Here is a 21,253-nt window from a genome sequence, read left to right as displayed (position 1 = left end):
TGAGAAAGAAGCAAAACATATTTACTCAGTGAAAATACAAGCCTTGATAACTACAAGACTAAATGGTAGGTCAGCTGTAAGCTAAACGAAATAAACAATTAATGAACTTTAACTGAACTGCACTTACTCTCCGTATTTCAAGACACCTCTGCTAACATTCATGAGGCTGTTGAAGATTCCTTCTCAGACTGGAGCACAGACTACAGAAATTACTGCTCCCTTACACTGCCTTGCTGAAGGGTACAGGGACATAGATTTAAGGGCACTACCGAAGGGCAAAAATAATCTGACTTTTGGCCACAACAGTTAAATACATTTAATGATAGAATAATTTTCCTACATCCAACTTATGAGCCCAACAGACTATACTACTACGAGTACAACTAAAACTACACTCAAATTCAAATTGCATTATGTTTCTTAGAGGAACCATGTGTTCTACTGTGTCTGCAGAAAAAGAGGGGTCAGGAGTAAACCTCTGTATATCTTGAGTTAATTACAGAAACACAGTTCTTCACAATATGGAGCATGGAGGTCAGCTAAGACAAAAATAAACAAACAAACAAAAAAACCCCACCACAGCTAGAAACTACCTCTGATCATACAGAAATCCCAATGTCTACTTTTCACCCCAAAAAGGTCAAAGGGAATACAAATTTCTCCTCAGTGTCATTTGCCCTGACAAATGTTTAGCAGCACTACAGTCGCTCATTAGTTTAATACCCTATTTAACTGCAAACTTCTACGACAATTCCTTATTACAGTTTCTATCTTCTTTCTGCTGTTTCTAAAGAGCTCAGGTTAGATTTCTTTTACATGTTTTAGATTACATGTTTCAAGTACATTAACAGAAGGCCTCTGTTGGTTTCAACTTGAAATTAAAGCATAATTTGAGATTAAAACATTAGATAGAAGGCACCAAAAATTGTTCCTCAGAACAAACTCCTAGACACAGATGTTCTAATCAACAAAACAGCAAAGATGTAAGATGTAGGCAGGTAACTATTAAGCTGATATTTTGATACGTACTATTATCAGTCAAGAAAAACAAAATCCCCTCACAAACTTAACAGCAGATTTAATGATAGCATATAAATCAGCTTCATTAATCACAATAAAGTGATACCATCCCACATTAGCATTGATGTGACGTTGAAAGCAAATGTGCTCATCCATTCTGAAGTATTGTCTCAGTAGATAAAATTTTAGTTCCTTACCACGGTGATACTGACAGCATCATCAAACTGATGCATTAAAACACTGATGACCGCAGATGCCAGGAGAAGCATAATAAGGGGATTTTTAAACTGAAATGAAACAGAACAGTAATTCAGCAATACTCCACACAGAATGACTTTTTTGCCTACCCCCCAAAGAACAAGCATTTTTAAAACATATTATTCTTTTTTTTTTTTTTTTTTTTTTTTTTGCAATCTGCCAGCACAAACAGAATTTGACTCTGTATGGTTCAGAATTTACTTGAATTATTCTTTTTAGTATCAAAGGCCTTGAATGGACCATATTCAATACGTAACAGTAGGACACCATTTCTTACATTCCCTGATTCACATTTTCAAGATAGAAAAAAAGGAACTTTCTTCTACGTGACAGATAGTTGCTGTCCCCTTTTTGAGAAATCTTACAAAAAAGTGAATCTTACAATAAAAGTGAAGGACACTCTAACAGCACGTATGATGAGCACATTCAAAGCAAATCCATATCTTAATAAATCCCACCTAAAACAGGCTTGGATAATATTCCTTAGAAGTCTTCTGATGCATTTAACTGACGTTATAGATGGATGGGAAAATGAAGTATTAATGCCACAGGACAGCTAGTATGTAATGATGTTCCCACTCCTACTATCAGCAGAGAATGGAATTATCTTTGCAGCCACTTCCAAGTAAAACAGTTTCTCTAGAATTAACCACCCATTACTTCAGGGTTTACTTTAGAACTTAACTGTACTGCTGCTTAGACAGGCTGCAGGAAATACTAACCAGAATGTTTAACAAATTCATTAGGAAAATATTCTGTGTGAAAAGTTGCTTTAAGTGTCTTTGCCAGGGAGAAGGGATGGAGGCAAAAGAGTGGCAAAGCAGGGGGCATTTCCAAATATTCACAGTAGATCAAGCTGAGAGGAAGAAATTTACACGTGACTTTTGCCGATTCTGCTTACCATCAGATTTCAAGGTGGACCCCATGCCCACCCTCACTTCAAAGGCAATATTTTTGCTTTCTTAAATTTCTTTTGCCCATCAAATTATTGATGCTTCATATTCCATTTAAATATTTACCAATCATAAGCATTTGTGTCTGACTTGAGTGTGATTCATGCCTAAGTCTTTGCTTATAAGGAAGTTTATTCTACCTCCCCAGTCCTTGAGATATTACAGATGGTAGCCTTCTGCTAGCTATGAAATCATTCACAAACAAACCATATAACCTAAACACTGACGTACCTAAATGAAAGTTTTTTTCAATAGGTAAGTTAGATACAAGTTACAGAAGAACTTCTTACTCTACTTCAGCTTACCCACTTTTATCAGAGTACTTTCATGTACACAAAAGCTAAGACAGCAAAATTACAGACAAAGTATTAAAACCTAAAAGCAGAAAAGACAAAAATCTTAACCTGGGAAATGTATTTTTTCCACAGTGGTTCATCTTCACTAATATCAAATTCATTCCATCCATGGAATGCCCGTCTATGACACACTTCACAGTTTTTTAAGCCATTCTGAAGATTAGCCTATTGAAATACACAAAGTATAACACAGTCAGCAATTACACTGTTAAGATAAGACTTCAAAATAAATTCCAACACCAAAATACAGTGTCTTAGATTATAAAAATTTGGCCATCAGAAATACAAGCTTGGTACTGGTGTTTGTACAACAATAAATGCTAATTGTTTTAAAATAAAATTTGGCAGTAGTTAACAGATTCAACAAAAAAAAAAAATCACAGAATTACAGAAGCAGATGCTGTTTCACATCTCTGATTGCTAATCTTCCCTGCAGAAAACTCTTTAGCAAGCCAAACAGTTCAGACTGTTGAGAATTATGTTAGGAGTTCGGTTACCCAGCTAAATGACAGCCATAGCTTCAAATTCTTGAGTTATCAGTGACCAACATTTATCATGATGTACTCCTCAAGCAGTCAAGCATACAGAAAATGAAAAAAGATCATCTATCAAGAAAGTTAACCCAAATTCAATGGCTCATATATCTGTCAATGGGTAGCTTTCTCAATCCTGTTCCTCCTCTTAAAACGGAGGCTGCCAAAATATATTAAAGACATTACGAATTCCTTCGAGAAATGGAAGCAATAGCTATGAAAAACAGGACAGTTTTACAGGAAGATCTCAACTCTGAAACTCAAGGAGAGTTTTATTAACAAAAAACAATCTCCAAAGCATAGAGAAATCCAAACATTTTCAAGCTGAATCATACCTCCGCAAATTAACAATTTTCTCAGAAACACTGGAGATTAGAGCATTTCAAGAAACAATTTAATAATCGATGTGCTTTTAAAAGTAGATGGTAGTTAACAGCCTGATAATGCATGGACTCTTAGTAACAAGATCTGTTCTTATGAGATATCAAACATCATTTGGTAACATCACCACAGTCTGAAGAGATGCAAAATTACTTACTTGCAAAATGCTTGCAACTTCATCAATTGGCAATTCACTTGCTTTTTTTGAGGACAGTACAGGAATCATTGTCTCATTGTCACCGTCAGGGATTTGTTGAAGACGTGCAACCTATGAAACAAAACCAAAGTTTGAAGGGATAGGGAGCACTAACATTTCATTTCAAACAACATATACCAGATCGATGCAGTATTAATGCCATTAAAAGATAGATTTCAATAACCATTTGCACTTAAAAAAAAAAAAATAAAATCTACAGATTCAGCTTCTTTTCCATGCAGTATCATATCTGCAACTATGAAGCAAAACACTGGACGTGCAATTGAGGGGACTATTTTTGTAATGATGTGTTAAGCAATGGCAAATATCCTTACAGTTACATATAGTGGTAATCCTTTAGCTCCACAACTGATCAGGAAGTACTCACTCCAAAATAAATTTCACTTCCTGCCCTTACTTTCTACTTCCTAATGAAGTTACTCTAAGCAAGCCTATTTGTGTTTCCTTGTAGAGAAAGAAAGGAAAAACAATACTAGGAAAACCACAAGAGCACAGATGCCAGCGAAGTCATAGAATTTGACTATAGTATAAGAACTTCAAGTCAATGTTATAAGAAGCAATGATTTCCTGTAATTTTTCAGAAATAAAATTTTTTGTGAAGTGCAGAGTATTGCCTTAGCAACACTGACAGCCTGCGTTGACATTCAATGAAACTGAAGCTTCAGAACGCTTGCTTATTAAATATTAGATGCTAAAGTGACGCTCTTTCATCACCCCCTTGTCTCCTTTACCATCACTCCATCTCACTGCACCCACAATTCATGATTTGGATTTCGTCATCTATCCCACCTTTTCCCTCCATTAACTGGAAAACACCTAACATACAAACATGCACACCACCGAAGTAGTTCTCCCATTACACTCCCACAGAATTTGAATTGGCGGTTTTATGCTTTTATACAAGACAATAAAGGTTTTGAAATTCCTCTGTGGATGCTGAGACAAAATATAATAAAAAAAAAAAAAAGACTCCAGGATGATAATGTGTTACAAGATTACAGCATTTTTATACCATAAAAAATCCATGACAATCTTCATTTTCTATACTACACACCGTTTTGTCTTGTACTCAAATATGATAGCTGAGATTAACTCAATTTTTGTTCTTCCAGCTGCTTACCTAAATAAGATTACACAAAGGCTTCAACGCAGAGGCCCAAGGGAACAATGAATGAAGGTGAAAGCACCACAGTAGGCACACACATGCTTTCTCTTGAATGAGAAACCCTTAGAAACTCCCTGCTCGCCACGTAGTTCCTAGTGGAACAGTCAACCACAAGACTTGCTCCACTGTAGTGCTAAGAAAGCAAGTCTAGAGACTAAGGTGAAACTCAGGGCAACGTGCAGTGTGTGTTTGAGCTCTTGGGAGGAGGGCATGGCAGGCTAAAGACCTGTTCAGTGTCTCCAAAGTGAGGGAATCCCTTGGACTTGACCCAGCCTTGTGCAGCTTGAAGCCAGCAGGATTGTGCAGCTGGGAGGGCATCAGCAAGGGACCAAGAAGCAAAGCTCAGCTATGCTCTGTCACACCTCAACTGCAATAACTCATTCTGATGAAAGAGCTTTGGTTTGCTCTTTTCTTTGCTATCTTTTCTAGGATGCATTTAAGCAAAAACCACAACTGGAAAGCCTGCAGCCAGATTTTTAGTGCTACAAAATCTGTCCAAAATATCCTTCAATAGTAGGTACTTACTGAAATCTTATGTATATACACTGATGTAGGTCTTCATTAAAAATGATGGTGATACACATTATTATACTGCATAATATATACTTGCAAAAATGTTTCAGACATGGCTCAAAATATCATGCTTTTTCTTTTCCAACACTTGATATGTATTTATAGTACGTTAAAAAAAACCTCACTAACTGCTTTTTACATCAGAAAAAAAAATCGGAATATAATTCTATTCCTAACAATGGGTCTCTATATGAGTCATAAAGACACCAAAATTCAATGCTTACCAAAAACAAGAAACCCAACAAATGGTAACAAATCCTTGCACCAGCAAGGTTTAACTACTCTGCACCAGATTGGCAAACATTTGCCCTGCAGCCTAAGGCTTCTCAGATCCCTCTTCAAAGCAAAACCACATTAGAGCAACATAAGCTGGCCGTAACTGCAGCAGGAAAAAAGGTGTTTCAGTTCAGAAGAATATGGGTATTACAACTCTCAGCCTTAAAAAAAAAATATATATATATACACACACACACACACACTCTTTGGCATATGCCTGTTCAGCTCACTAAGTAAAACTTCATCATGGGAAGAGATGCAACATCACAGCCATTCAGTCTTCCATGCAGACATGCAGCTTTGGTTAGGTGTGACACTGCTTTGAGCAGTGTCCATGAAGCACTTTATGCTCACAAGAGTCCTAGAAAGAAACACGTGCATTCAAATCTGCCTTGCAGAACCTTCAGTATGTATCGTGCCTATCTGGGGGCTACAAATACAGACGAACTCCCCTATTCTGCTATTAAGAACACACACAGTTAAAGCTGCTAAGCCTGCGCATATGAACCAACATTAAGTTTAAACAATTAAACTCTCAGGAAATTGCCATTGGAAATTGTGACTTTTCATACTTTAAAGTTTACAGTCAATTTCCTTTGGATTTTAACCTTCCTGCTGTTTCAGTTTTCTTGGCTCACACACTTCCTTAAACCAAACATTTACCAAGAATTTTGCCACGATCTCCCCTCTTTGATACAACACTACTGAAGAACTCATGTTCTTTTCTTTACAGTTTCCTCTCCTAAGTGCTACCTTTTGATTTTTGTTGAATGTAATGCCATGAACGTAGTATCTAGTTACCGAACGCCAGAATTTAGAGCTGGAAACAATTAAGCCTAAACACTATTTCAAAACAAATCCACAAACACACACTTTTGTCGAAGATCACTCAACAAAAACACTGAGCCACCACACTTTCCCAGTAAGACTAGGCAGAAATTAACTAACAGCCATTACAAATTTTAGTGCTGAGATTTTTTTTTGCCCTATAGCAAGTATTGTGGCTGGTAGACTCAAATACCAGCTCCGAAAAAGGGACACACCTCATCATGTCCCTAGTATTAGGGAATCGATTGGGATGGCAGAATGTCTAGTAACAAGCTCTTTAAAGATATCTTAAAAAGTTAAGTATCCTTAAATACATATGTTACAATACAGAGGTTTCATCCAAATTAACCTTCGGTAGAACGGTAGAATTGTGCTAACAAAGCCTATTTTTACAACATTTTTGTGACAGGCTCAAAAAGCCTCTGATTTTAAACGTGCGTTGCATTCAAAACATCTCCCACTCCTAGGGAGAACATTGTAGAACCTTTAGGCCATGAAAAAAAAAAATCTACAGAGAAAATTTGGTAAAGGATTAGCAAAACAAAGGCTCAGAGTCTTTTTATAGCCAGCTCTTTTCTCTAGGACAAAATTACTTATGATAAGACAGTTCTGGATGGATCCCTCATCTCACTTCTCAAAAAACTCTACAATCTCTGGGTAGATTAAACTACAATTACAGTTCAGAAAATAACGATATATCCAACACTTTGCCACCAATTAAATTCAATTACTTAGCCAATGAGAAACCGATCACTGTTCCCTTCAATGGAGTGGGTTACATTGACAGATTTAAGTCAAAAAAAAGTTGGAAAAAGCACTTGCCATCTGCTGGGACATAATAACCACATTCAAACAAGTATTTTTGCCTTTACTTGAAAAGAAAGCTTTCTTATTTAGCAGTGTCAGCAAGTACTCAATAGTCCTTTGCACTGGTGCCCAGACCTGCAGGCTGGATGCCTGTGCTTCTGCAACACCTGTTAGCACATCCAACAGCAGCTTACCCTAAAAACCACAGCCTTCTATATTGCAGGGGTCAGCCCACCACATACAGTAAGATCTCTTCCCATCCTATGATGTAATTCGTGTTCAAACATCCAGCAGTTGGTATCTTAAAACACTTCAGAACTTTTTACCATTGCAGGCAAAGTTTTCATACGGATAATAGGGCTAAAAAATGACACTGGCCTATTCTTTTATATCAGTTAGACAGCATATAGGTGAAGTTTTTGGAGCAATGATTACAGCTTTCCCTTCCCCATTCACAGCTAAACCTACCAGGGAACAAAGAAGCAGAATATAAGCTAGTAAAAAAAAAAAAAAAAAAAAGCTGCCACAGGAGGGACATTTCCTGGAGCACTTCCAACATACACACCACCATTTCTATGGCAAGAAACACACATCAATCTTGTGACCACAGAACTGTGACTAAAGCATGTTTATCAAAACTAACGCAAGTTAATCTGGAAGGTTTACATTACTGGAAATTCAGAGTTCCTTCCTGTTTGCTCCAAAGGGAAACCTGTAATTTGTCTGACCAGTTAACAGTAGCACGAAGAAATTCTTCCTCCTCAGACACTACCACGATTCTGCCTACCTTCTTTCTACATCCACTTATTGTCAAGTGCCAACATCCTACCTCCATCACTCGGTGGAGCAGCTTAGCAGGAACAGTCCATTACCAATCAGCAGGGCCCACTGACAACGAGATACTTCTTTAAAAAAAAAAAAAGGTAAAAGGGAAATTTTAGCTCTAGGTGCTCAGGGAATGTAAACGGCAGGACCTACATTAACTGTGAGCAATCTAAAAAAAATTTGTAGAGCACTCTCACAACAAAATCTATTTTGAGATAATCTTGTGACCAAAACACTTTAGCTAATTAGCTAATACAAAGTCCTTCAAATGTTATACGCAGTTACTTAATTGACCTACAAATACGAAATGCAAAGGAGATATAAAAGCGAAACTATTCAGAACCGAGAAAATGAAAGAAAAACAAAACCAAGATGTTTATAAAACAAAGAAAACATAGCTATGGTAATTAGAAAGAAATGATGATTCTTTCTTTGAAACCTTCTGTCAGAAACACAACAGAAAGGAATGCATCTGGATTTGGGGACTCTTCTCTTGGAAAGGACAGTTTAGGATACCCCATGAGAAGTCTCTCTGGCAAATGGCAGGTTGAGACAACCAGTTCCTGGGAAGCCTGCAGTACAACTGGAAATGGAAAAAGATGACTGGAAGCACTGGCTCAGCACACCTTCCAGTATTTGCCTGTGAACCGTACCTATCACCTCCTTCTGAGTCTTCCTATCCGTCTGAACAGCTCATTCACTCAGCCTGCACCTATCCAATCAGTGTTGTCTTTTCCACTTGAAACATGTGCACCAGATCAGGAACTGCAGCTGTATTGCCAAAATAAGGGCATTACAGCATGTTGTCCAACAGACTCTCCAAAGCTCAATTCACATTCCAGGCCTGAATGCTATTAGCTGCATTTGTATTGCAAGCGAAACCCCATACAAGTACTAATGACCTGAGAGCAGACAAGTTCTGCAGTGTGCTGTGCCCTGACCAAAGGGCCATCCAAAGCCACATCACCTCAGGGCTCCAGCATCAGAAAGGACATATGATTTTACACCATAGTATCACCTTTTCTGGGTTTTATGTCAAATGTTTGTGCTGTTCTTATTGGGATGCAGAAAGAGTCAGCACTTCAGTGTACACTGTTCCCCCCTGCCCACCGTGCGTCATTAATCAGCTTCTATTTTTGATTTACCTTTCCCTACCCTCATTGAAAAAATAGTAAATGGTTAACAATATAATAAGAAAGTGTTTCATTGAACACAAAATGTTGAAAACTAGAAACATCCATTTTCCTGAATATTCTATATGATCAAATTGTAAGTGATATATCCCCAAAAGTTTGGAAAGCTCAGATTCGGGTAAGCATGTTTGCCAGTTGAGTACAATTCAGAGCCAGATGCAGAGGATGACGATGACAAGTAGATCGGTACTGTAACAAAGAGCAGAATTCAGGGTCTAAATCACCTGGTGGAACTGAGCGTCAGGAACAGAAGCAGCTTTATGTAGACATATGTGCCCATGATAACGTAATAAAATAACAAGTGCTCACCTCTTTTGCAGTCTGGACCCCTGAAAGCTCACAGGGCTAGAGAACAACTCACTGCCAATGAGCACATAGGCACGAGTCTCCGTGTGCGTGGATAGAGACTTTGGAAACAATTCCTGCTAGGCAAAGACTCCTGGCTGCGAAACATACCATTAAGGACAAACATACCACCCAGAATGGACATACTCTTCTGTCAGTTCCACCAGGTACAAAGTATTCATGCAATGTCTTCTCCTGCTCATTAGCACACAGTACCTAGAGGTTTTGGAGATTCAGATCTCTGACCATCTTTTAGCCACCTTCGAACTCAGCTTAAATGAGTCACTGCTCAGTATCACAACTGTGATATCACAGAGCCATTTTCTAGTAATGACCTTAAAAATGTTTCACTAAATGTTTCTACAGTCTTCGCCTCCGCAATTTTTCTGGAAGCCAAGGTGCTCCTGCAGCCTCAAAAGTGGCCCCAGTCACAGAACCATGGCCAAGTGACAGCAAGACACAGCAAAAACCCAGGTTAAAAAAAAAAAAAAAAAAAAAAAACGAACATTAGGTATGCTCAATAGTAAGTCCAAGACCAACTACATGCCAAGAAGCAAAAACCTCAGGTGCATATAGCAGGACTCCAGAATGGGAGGCTGGGCACAGAGGAGCACGTTCAGAGTCCTCAGACTGCTTTGGAACAAGCAATATCGAGTGTGGTCGTGACTATGATGCAACTCCTGCTGTGAAATTCCTACAGACCTTAGCAGGAATCAAGTCTCCAGAGGAATTCAGCAGTTGTACTGATGTAAGAAGCAGGTAGAAATAGCTGAGCATGGTAGATACAGATTTAATAAATAATTAGGAATTGGTAAATTGAGCTCAGAAACCATACATGCAGACAAACTACAAGCATACCTTGATGAAGTAAATATAATTTGCAGTGCCTTGTTCTTGTCTTTTAAAACTAATTTATCTGTATTTTAATTACGTGGACAAAATTGGAAGTTATATTCAGGGAGGCTTCATCTATGCAGACTGCACTGACACAGCTGGTTGTACCTCGTGTATGGTAGAGTCATGGAGACCAGTATTTTTCTGTATTCTCAATTAGCAATTTCTCTAATAAGACCTCAGAAACCTGTAAATTTAGAGAAGAAAACTACTCAAATAACCGTGACTAATCAACAACCCCTATAATGGATGCAGACATGGGCAAGAGCAATATGCCCATGAAGCTCAGGAAATAATGTAGGGTGTGACTGACCACAGCTCTTACAAAGAAAGTCGACTTTATCAAAAACAAAGAGGTGACAGGAAAGTGGTCTTTGTTTTAGATAAAGGGCTGCACCAGCTGAGTGGATCAACTGCCTATATCACAGCTGAGTTGATCAACTGGCAGCATGTTTCTACCTTAGCTTGTTAAAAGCCTGAATATCTCCCTGAGCCAACATGGCATGCATGGGGTGGCAGGGGACAGGGGACATAAGTGGCCCAGCCCAACAAGGAGTATGACAATTGATCTAACAAAAAATCTCTAAGAAAGAAATGGGCTTGAGATGGTTTTAACACACAACCATTCCTTCTGAGTGACTGGGGATGCCCAACATGGTGATGGTGAGCATACCACAAGGCCAGGAAGGGCAATCACACTGGTATTGTGATTTAATTGTGTATTGTAATTGCTGACTGCAACTTACATCTGTGCTGTGTTTTCGGTATATTTTGTATCACTGCTAAAACAGAAATCCTACGTAACCTCAAATACCTTCAAATTCGTACATTTAATACAAAAAAAGACACCACCCACACATGGAAAATCTAAAAGAACCTGGTCAGAGTATTGGGCTCAAATACCTCTACTGGAAACAGTGCTGCTTTCGAAGAGAAACAAGTGCATTGCAGTGCTCCTTCAGCACACAAATAATCACGACCAATTGGCAAAACATGTATTTCACTCACCCCTGCAAAAAGCTTTCCTTTCTCACCTCCAAAAGGTTGAAGTCTGCAGACTAATGAGCCACTTGTTTTCCACCAGGCACTGTTTGCTCAGGATAGGAAATATTTTTTGAAGGCTTTGAAGTTGCTGTGTACTATATTCATTTGAGCAGAATCTTTTCTGGAAGTGTGACAATTTTTCACTTCTGGGGAAACAGCTGTAGCAGCCCTGTATTCCAACACTCTGAAAAAAAAATTGCTCCTATTCAACAGTATTTAGTTTAAACATTTTACCAGGAGTCCCTACATCAAAGGAAGTGCACACAGAAAAGTTCTGTCTCTAAAAAGGCCAGAAGGAAAGCAAGACACTAATTTACATTAACGAGTTCTTGCAGAGCAGATTTCTGTCCTGGGAGACCACGTGGTTTCAAGCCCCTTGCTATTGTGTTATTTCATATGACTTCACGGATAGAGGGCAATATTCGACCTGGCACCGAGACCATCCATAAACCAAAGAAATATAAATACCCAAATTAGGAGAACAACCTGCTAGGCAGCCCCAGGAGCCTGATAAAGCCTGTGCTGTAGCTGAGTGCAATTTCAGTGGTGCTTAGGACCGTTGCTGAGGCCAAGAGCCAGCCATAACAGCAGAACTGTACTTCTTGGTACATGATGCCTCTAATTCGGACCAACTAAGCAACAGAAAACTGAATACCAACACTAAATCAAGGTCTGCCTAATTTTAAAAGCTGTAAAATGTTTAAGACCTCTCTATCCCTTACCCCATCTGCTTCAGGCAATATAATGAATACTAAGATGGCCCATTTAATATCCAACTGATTAACTCTACAGAAGTCTATAAAAGCTCAAGAACTATTTTTAAGTACCAAAACCACTAAAAATTTCGAAGAAACATTTAAGTACTAAAAATACCTTCTAAAAAAGCACTTCCCCAAGAAATACATCTCCCCAGCCTCAAGTGCATTTTATTCTCAGGATGTTTCACAATGTCTTCTTTTATTTAAATACAGAAGGGAAAGTAGGGCATTTAGTTTGACTGAGGATATCGGCACAACAGCTCAGAAAGCTCAGCAATTTGCTGTAATTGTAGTATATGCTCCATGTGGTTATCTTGCAAGCCTTGTGAATGACAACTGCCTGCTCTCTAGCTAGAGAAAAGATTTCACAAAAGTACCAGCACCTTAACCTGACTGCAATGCTGTTGATTCATTCATGAGCAGTGGCAACACACACTCAGACTGAACCCCCAACAGCACCTCTGTCCAAACCACCTTACTTTCCTTTAGTGCATTCGAATCTTTAAAGAATGCCAAATAATCAAACTGTGAATTCAATCACTGTATGAGATTTACCGTTTGGAACATTTCTGTATACACTGGATGTGCTACAATGAATGTAAAGTCTGGTTGCTCAAATCATCGAGCTGCCATCAGAATTACCAAGATCACATTGACTACTCGTGTATTTGGTGAAAACCCTTAACTTGAATTCTTCCCGTTTGAAAAACTCTTTGCACACTGGAAAGATCTGCTTGAACGTTTCATATGTTTTTCATTACTTATTAATCAGAAGAACAAAAACTACAGTCTCCCAAGGATTCTCTGCAATGCATCAAAACAACACTTGTGCCTTGATGAAAGCAAAGTTTATGTATAATGGCACTTGGTCAGTTCAAAAACTCATCACCCAAGCAGGAGAGCACAGATGGCCGTATCTCACTTGACTCCAAACAGCATATGCCTCTGCTTCAATCCCGATTCACACGAGGCATTTTAGAAATTCAAGGCCAAAAGACTTTGGGTAGAAATACCAGCCATTAATCTTGCCAGAGTTGCTAACTTCCTAGAAGAGAAAGTTTAAGCTTAGAAATAAGATCGTGTGGCTCCTCTCCAATATCCTGCTTCTATCTCCTAGCACTGAAATGCTGAGCTTCCCAAAATGAAGGATGGCACTTCGACAACAACTAATAAAGGATTTTAGCACTCCATGAGATACTACCAACATACCCATGATATGTGGGGATGTAGTTGCCATATAATTTTAATTAAACAAAAACTCAAAATGTGTTCTCCGCTTTTATATCTTAAATTTGTTTAAAACAATGAATGAAACTTCAGGACCTAATTGTTGATTATCTCCCTGGCAGCTATGCAGTTACTTCATAATGTGACAAAACAGAATTGTAATAAAGAAGCCAAAACATAATCCTAAGCTCATTGTTTGAAAGAGTTCTCAGGACCAAGCTGGTGTCAATGCCTTTTAAAATGCACACATAACTCACTGCATAATTACTCTACTTATGATAATAAGGTTTCTTATAATTAGCATCAAGAAAACAGCAATGCTATATTCACCAAGTTCTTTCTGGTGAATTATGTATGCGGGAAAAAAGTTCTGCAGAAAATTTATGGCTTAAAAATATTTTAAAAGCCTTTATAAAGCAGATTCTGTAGCCTGCATCTGCTAACCCATTATCCATCTTATCCCTCCTAATTACTTAGAGCGTTTGCAAAACAAATAACTAGAAACAGATGCTTGTCCCAAATTTATACCTTGACTATTGTATTCTATTTTCCTTCTCTTCTCTGCACTGCACCTTCATCATTCCTTCTAGCTGCTAGAAACCACGGTGTATATGTCAACTGTATCACCCGGTGTCAACAAGTTATCACCTGAACTTTTTCACCAACTCAAAATCAGGTCTCAAAAAAAAAAAAAAAACAAAAACAAATCTACTTATATTTGACTTATTCCAATCTTCCAAAATCCCACTGTGGTCTATGGATGAACATAAGTTATATTTATATTAAACTGATGAGCGCATTGCTTTTTTTTCCCCCCTTCTAAAATCACCATCATCCCTTTCCAAGTGCATTGCAGTACGTGCCCCATTTTTTAAACAGTGGGCAGTGCTAATGTCAGCATGTCTCAGTCTTACACACCAGAGCTATGACCATGGGAAGGACTGAGTCAATCCAATGGTCTACCAAAAGGTGGATGGAGGTCTCACTCCTTTGTCCCTCGTGGAGGTTCACATGCTGACCATTCCTGACATAACTGGACCCTCCACAAGGCCGTTCAACCTCCTATTTCAGCAGAAAGCTGCCCAGCACGGGGCTAGGGGAAAAGAAGGACTGGGCAAGCCTTCTGCCAAGTTAGCAAGCCAGGCAAGCCCAACAACCATGACAGCCAGCACAGCACATGCTGCAGGAGCACAGCTGTGAGCAGGATCTTCTCTCAGCAGTAACGAGACCGTATCATGCAGTCCTGTGGAATTGCATCCCAAGATAGCCACTCACTTGTCAGACTGTTCACCAAAAAATAGCAAGTGGAAATGCTTGCTCCTCTGTTGTTAAGTTAGGTACACTGAGAACTGTCTGAATTTTCCCTACGCTACTGTTTTTATGACTCACTAAGAGATTATACCATAGACTCCCCACATAAAGGAGCTCCAAAGCAAACAAAATAACTAAACATACGTCCTGTGGCATCCGAACTCAAGCAGATCCCTTGTTAAACCATTTCTACACTACTATAGGTTAGTACTTCTGGTTTATCTGTAGGAAAATAAATACAGGAAGGAAAAGACTATAACTATGTAACGAACCATCAGCCAACCACACAGAAGATTCAGAGGTGACACTGACTGAGCAATTGAAAAGGAAAATCTATATTTCTAATGCAAAACACGCGCTATGTTAATTTAGCAGCGCTATAACTAAAACAACTCATAACAAATGTGAAATTATCAACTAGGATTGGTCTTCGGTGAAGATCCAAACACCATGGTTTAAAAAAAGAAAGGCAAAAACCTCTTCTCTCACTTTATGCTCCAAGTCAAGCAGGAGAGATGTCACTGTTATGGCAACATAAATGTAAAGTATTGGGTTCTAATTTTTGCATGGCAAGGCACAGATGGTAACCAAACAGCAATCAATGAACATCAAAATTCTTGTCTCACCTTTTAGTTAAGAAATCATCTACATATCAAAAGACATGTGAACTGCTGTGATAACACCACGTCCATTTCAGAATTTCTAACGCATTCCATCAGAAATTTCATTCTCATTATTTCGGATATCACTTTCAAGAATAATTAATGATGCCGCGTAAACAACGTAAATAGTTTTCAAGTCACTGCTGCTACAGACACTCTGCCCCCTTTCTCCTCGGTTGCACACGCGCGTACTCCGCCCTGTCACCAGTCCTTACAAGTGCCTAGCCCATGGTGAGCTAGTCCAGGATGCTACCACCTTGCTGCCCCTAAAAACCATTCACTGATCTTAAATCTGTTCGCCTTCCAACAAAGCTTATTTTCCTCATTTAAGGAATACACGTGAAATTAATTAGGAACACCAACTGCACTTCAAGCACACAATAAAAACAGAAACGACGCATTTGTCATCTCAGCACGATGCAACAAACTAAAGCACATTTTTCAGAGAAAAGAAATGCATTGACTTATCTCAGGATTCATCCAGTTATTAAAACTATCTTGAAACTACCACTGAGAGACTATAGGTTGAAATTAACAGTCTGTGAAGATCAGCTGAAATTAACCAGGGCTCGAAACAATGATTTTGGAATCGCGATGGTTTTATTACTTACAGCGAGCCTGGTCTGAGTTGGTGTGCCAATGTTCTACATGACTTTGGGAAAACCTACAGGTGGGAAAGTGCTATCCTGACCTCTTCTGCTAGGCACACAGTGATCTGAGAACAAATGCTGCAGAAGGCCTTGGTAACAAAACAGTGCTCTTATTTAACAATTTGTATTTGTAACCACAGCCTGACCTGAGAGCAAAAGGGCTCAGAGTTGATGTAACATAACCTGTATCTTTTTTTTTTTTTTTTTTAAACTAAAGCGCAGTCTTCTACAAGACAATCCTCACTGGGACAAAGAACTTGCCACAATCTGAAAAATAGTGATAAAAGAAAAAAAGTCTGACTACAATCATAGAAAATTACTTAAAACAGACAAAACATGTCAATGGGGAGATCCAAAAAATCATAATGCCTACTTTACGCTCACGTTTGTTTTCTCTAAACATCTGCAAGTTCTCTCAACTGCCCACGATCAAAAAAAAAAAAGCTCCACTTATCAGAAGTCACAAAATTCTATCTTTCCAATACAAACAACACTCCTTTAAGTCACAGTTCTACTGAATAAAGCAAAAACCTTCTTATGACGGGAAATTCACTTCCCAATTACTGTGAGATACATGAATCTGGGAGGAAGTTTAACTAACTCTTCCCAATACAAGAGACAGAAACCACAAAGTCTTGGGACAAAGCATTAGCTAGCTTAGAGCAAACATAGTACATGGTTTATGAAAATTGAATTAAGAGACAAAAACATCAGTTTTCCAAAAACACATTATCACTTCCTAACCTTGAATGTTGCTCCAAATAGAGGAAAAGAAAGAAATCCGCCATTCCTTGCTCAATATCTAAACTAAAGAGACCTTTCAAACACAAACCTGGAAAAAAAATAAACAGAAAGCAAATGTTGTCTTACTGCAATCTTTCTTCTACAGTTCAAACTACCTCCTGCAGAAAATACATTAAGGATCCTCTCAAGAGTGCTGAAAAAAAAATCCAAATGAAATCTGATGGCTGGCTCAAAATGTCAAATGGGTAGAAAAAAAAAATAGGCTAAAAAATACTAAGAGGACTAATACAGATAGTAGACAGTTGTAAATATATATGCCTGTCTGGAAACCCAACTGTGAGACAGTGGAGGTGAGGGGAAAGAGTGGAGAGGAAGCCACCCAAATGTTAAGGGAATAAACCCAATCCTTTTATTAGTACTGATTTCTTCCTACCCCCAGGAAACTGCACCATTTTGAAAACTTTCAATAAACCATAGCATTTATTTCTGCCTTTGAAATACATGTCAGATCATCTTTTAAAGTACTTTTCTCCTAGATACAGCCATGTTTTATGTTGCTTCTGTCAAACAAATACACACCTTTTTAAATATAAAATATTTATTCCAAAAGAAAAACAAGAAATGACATCTTTGTACTACGAGTATTCAGAAGAATTAGAATTGGCCAGACTCTACTATATGTAACTTGATTATAAACTACATCAATGATATCATATTTCTTTGGTAATAGAACTAAAAGGCATTAAAAGTCTTCCTGCTCTTTAGGGTTTGGCACACAAACATCAGACATACTTTTACCCTAAGTGTCTTTCTATTTAATGGCATTACATCTGCTTTGCTTTCTCCACCAAGTGCTCCTCATTCAAAAGTCTTTTATTTACAATGCGGTGGCTGAAATAAAAAGGCACTGACACTACTTCTGCCAGCTAACTAAGCTCCCAAAACAGAGATCAATCTGATAGAGACGTCCCCACCTCCACGAAACACACTTCAAAACTTCTATCAGACTAGTTCCCTGCTCTTTATTCCAAATATTTGCTTAGAAGACATGATCAAGAGAGTTAATAAAAAAAATCTAATTTCTTTAAATAAAAGAAACTTCTGAAATTCCAGATTGTAACAACCTATGTAGCTTCCGACATAGGTTGGATTTCATAATAACCACAACTTCTTAGTCACGGAAAACAACGTATTTCAAAACAGAACAACATCCAACCAGAGAAGCCAATTTAATTAGTCTACCCCACTGGTGCAACCCAGGCCACCAAGACAAGCTATTAAAAAGCACCTCCCTTCTCAGAACAGGGGGAATGGGGGAAAAAGGAGTTCCTGAGGTTCACATCAACCTATAGCAACGGAATTATAGCAGCCACTTTAAAAAAAGGGTATATATTCAAAGGATAACAATGACATAGATTGGGAGAGGGAGATTACGTTTCTTACTTCTAATATATATATAAGTATATGTATATGTGTGTATATATATATATATATATATATATATACACACACACACACATATACAAATTAGAGAAATTTGCAACATCCCCAGTCAACTAAAAAGGGAAATTGTCATGTTCACAGTCACTAATGCAAATTGGCTTTCAAGGTTCCCAGAGCATATCCTGAAACCCAACATAGAAAAAAAGAAATAACTTCCTGGACTACATCATTTGCAAACTAGACAATGAAGAGGAAGCATATTAGAGCAGCTTAGTAAAAATAAATAAACTTCTTGCAACGCATGGAGATTACAATTTAATACCAGATCTTTGAAACGGCAGAACTTCAAACTTCAGAGCTACTTTTTAATTAAAAAAAAATGGTAAAGAAGGCAAGGTTAAGTGCTTTTTAAAAAACACAGATCATGCACAGGAATATTTCAACATAAGATGCAATTAATGCTCCTCAATTTGGCCGTGAAAGCTTAATTCCAGGGAAATCACAGCCTCAGCAGACGCCAAGCAACTGACACCCTATACAGCCGAGAGGGAGCGTTCGCTAAATCACTCCACAGATGCTCTGAACGTTTTTCAAGGGGGAATAAAACCTGCCTGGCAATCAGCTGGAGGAGCAGCAGCGCAAATAGAGACAAACGAGAGCTCTTTCAGGGGTGAAACCCGGAACAAAATCCCTGCCACAGAGCAAACCCTGCGAACCCCCGGGACGGGAAAGCATGCACACGCACCGGTCGGAGTTGTCACCACATTGCATGCAAAATTCCTCTTAGCTCCAATGAAGTCAGTGACTCTGGGGAGACCTTTACCTTCATTTTCCATCGAAATCGTAACGGGGAGGCGAGAGAGTTAACTAAAGTCTTTAGCGACACCAGCACCGGCGGGGGAGCTGAAAGGTGAAGAGAGAGATGCCCCAAGATCCCAGGCAATCACACTGCTCCCTCTGCCCCCACCTGCAGCAACATCTGCAAGAGAAACCAGCGCTAAAGGAAGGAAAAAAAAATAAAAAATAAAAAAAAAATAAAAGCCACTAAGGTAAGGCCCTGACAGCCCCGAGGCCGCGCTGAGCCGCCCCAGCGCAGGGCGCAGCCGCCGCCGAGGCCGCTCCCCCCGTGCCCACACACACACACACAGGCTCAGGGAGCCGGGGGAGCTAAAAATAGCCCCCAAAAAATCCCCGGGGAGGGACGGGGAGCGGCTCGGCGGTGGTGGGCGAGCAGGGAAGGAGCGGGCGGTGGCGGCAGTGTTGGTGGTGGCAGCAGCAGCAGCAGCTTCCCAGCCTCGCCTCACCGCTCACCTCCGGGGCCGGGGGCGGCGCGGCCGCATCCCCGCTCCGCTCACTTCCGCGGGCGGCGGGGCAGGGACGGAGGAAGGAGGGAGGAAGGGAGGGAAGAAGAAGGAGGAGGAGGGAATGGGAGGAGGAGGGAAGGGGAGGGAGGGATGGAGGCAGCGGACGGGGCGGAGCGCGCAGGCGGAAGGGCCGGGGGCGGGCGGGAGGCTGTGGGGAGGGAGCCGCTGAGGCGCCACAACGGCCGCTGCCCGCCCCGAGCCGCCCCGGGAGCGGCGCTGAAGGGGTCGTCGTGAGGAGAGCGGCGGGGAAATGTGAAACACTAAGCACTGTGACACATTTTTAGGCACTCCCCGTTCCCCTGCCTTCACCAGACCCCCAAATGAGCGTTACTTGAGGCCACGAGTCCGACACAGCGGCAAGGGAAGGCTTTCAGTACCCACCTCCGCTGAGGCAGCTGTATATTTTTGGGCAGCCCGTGTAAAACAGGATGCACGGTGCCACTCAAAACAAAATGCCTTCAGCCCTCCAAGGTCACGAATCTAATCGAGATGTTCTAATTGTAGGCTTGGCACCCGGTCTCCAAAAGCAGCGTGACAAGAGAAGTACTGAGTGTCGCCGACAGCTCGTGATTAACGGCCTGCCGCCTCCCCCTTTGTTTTTTTTTTTTTTTTTTTCCGAGGCAGCAGAAGAAACCGAAATCAGTCTTTGTCGTTTCATAAAGAGCATTTAACGGAGCGTTGTAATTTTAAGCATTTTAATTAAGGCTCCCAGCACATCATGGCACGCTTCTCGAATCCCTCAGCCAAACGCGGTCTGCTTCAATAGCGTATTTTCGCTTTTCAAGCTCTTAAAGCTAATTTTTTTTTGGGGGGGTGCTAAAATAATAGACAAATAATAGACAAATTTAATGTCTATACATGGTGATAGGTGAAGAAGAATTAAAATTGCTGACTTAAAGCATGGGCCCTAAATACGTGCATTTAAAAAATTAAGGAGACAACAAACAGGCTAATTAAGATTACCTAATGCATAATTTCAGGCCTGTCCCACATACTTGCCACGTTACTTGGAAATCCCTGTGGTTACTCCATGAAATATCCCACTACAAGTAGGTAGCACTGTCATTGTAGCAATGACTTCCCCAAATACTTTTTCTGTTAACTTGTTTGTAATGCAAGCAAAGAACCACGTTAGCTTCTTGTGACACTAACTGTGATACCTGTGTCAACACAAAACTGATGCACAGTGACTAATTAGGAAAAACACTCGTTTACTTTGTTCAAACTGGTAAATTTCGCTCTCAGTATCAGAAATTATCATTAAATGCAGTGGAATTCTGTAAATTCTTTCATGAAGAAAGAGGATTGGCATTGGCATTGCCTGTAGCTCCTAATACTATTTATATGTACAACAAATTTGGACTTTACGCTATGGTGTGAGAAGCTGTATAGAGATGCTTGGGAGTTCTTGGATATTATTGAACTT

At 39.7% G+C, this 21,253-nt stretch overlaps 1 protein-coding gene across 3 annotated transcripts in view; it reads right to left on the bottom strand.

Annotated features, from left to right (window-relative positions):
• The window catches only part of ATP2C1 (ATPase secretory pathway Ca2+ transporting 1), a 49,916-nt gene extending 30,009 nt beyond the window's left edge, over positions 1–19,907 (bottom strand). The window contains exons 1-4 of one of the 3 annotated variants that reach the window (XM_068674532.1): positions 19,775–19,907; positions 3,659–3,769; positions 2,636–2,752; positions 1,218–1,307 (exon numbers count right to left, since the gene is read on the bottom strand). In XM_068674532.1, the coding sequence (XP_068530633.1) occupies positions 1,218–1,307; positions 2,636–2,752; positions 3,659–3,727 (276 nt within the window). In that variant the 5' untranslated portion in view covers positions 3,728–3,769; positions 19,775–19,907. Of the gene's footprint in view, positions 1–1,217; positions 1,308–2,635; positions 2,753–3,658; positions 3,770–19,208; positions 19,428–19,774 lie in introns of those variants that run through there. The other 2 variants (XM_068674530.1, XM_068674531.1) reach the window with 2 other exon arrangements.
• Positions 19,908–21,253: the final 1,346 nt, after the last annotated feature.

This window comes from Anas acuta, chromosome 2 (genome assembly GCF_963932015.1).
Source record: "Anas acuta chromosome 2, bAnaAcu1.1, whole genome shotgun sequence".
Classification (NCBI taxonomy): domain Eukaryota; kingdom Metazoa; phylum Chordata; class Aves; order Anseriformes; family Anatidae; genus Anas; species Anas acuta.
Note: the sequence above shows the minus strand (reverse complement) of the source record. Positions and strands in the feature narration are given on the sequence as shown.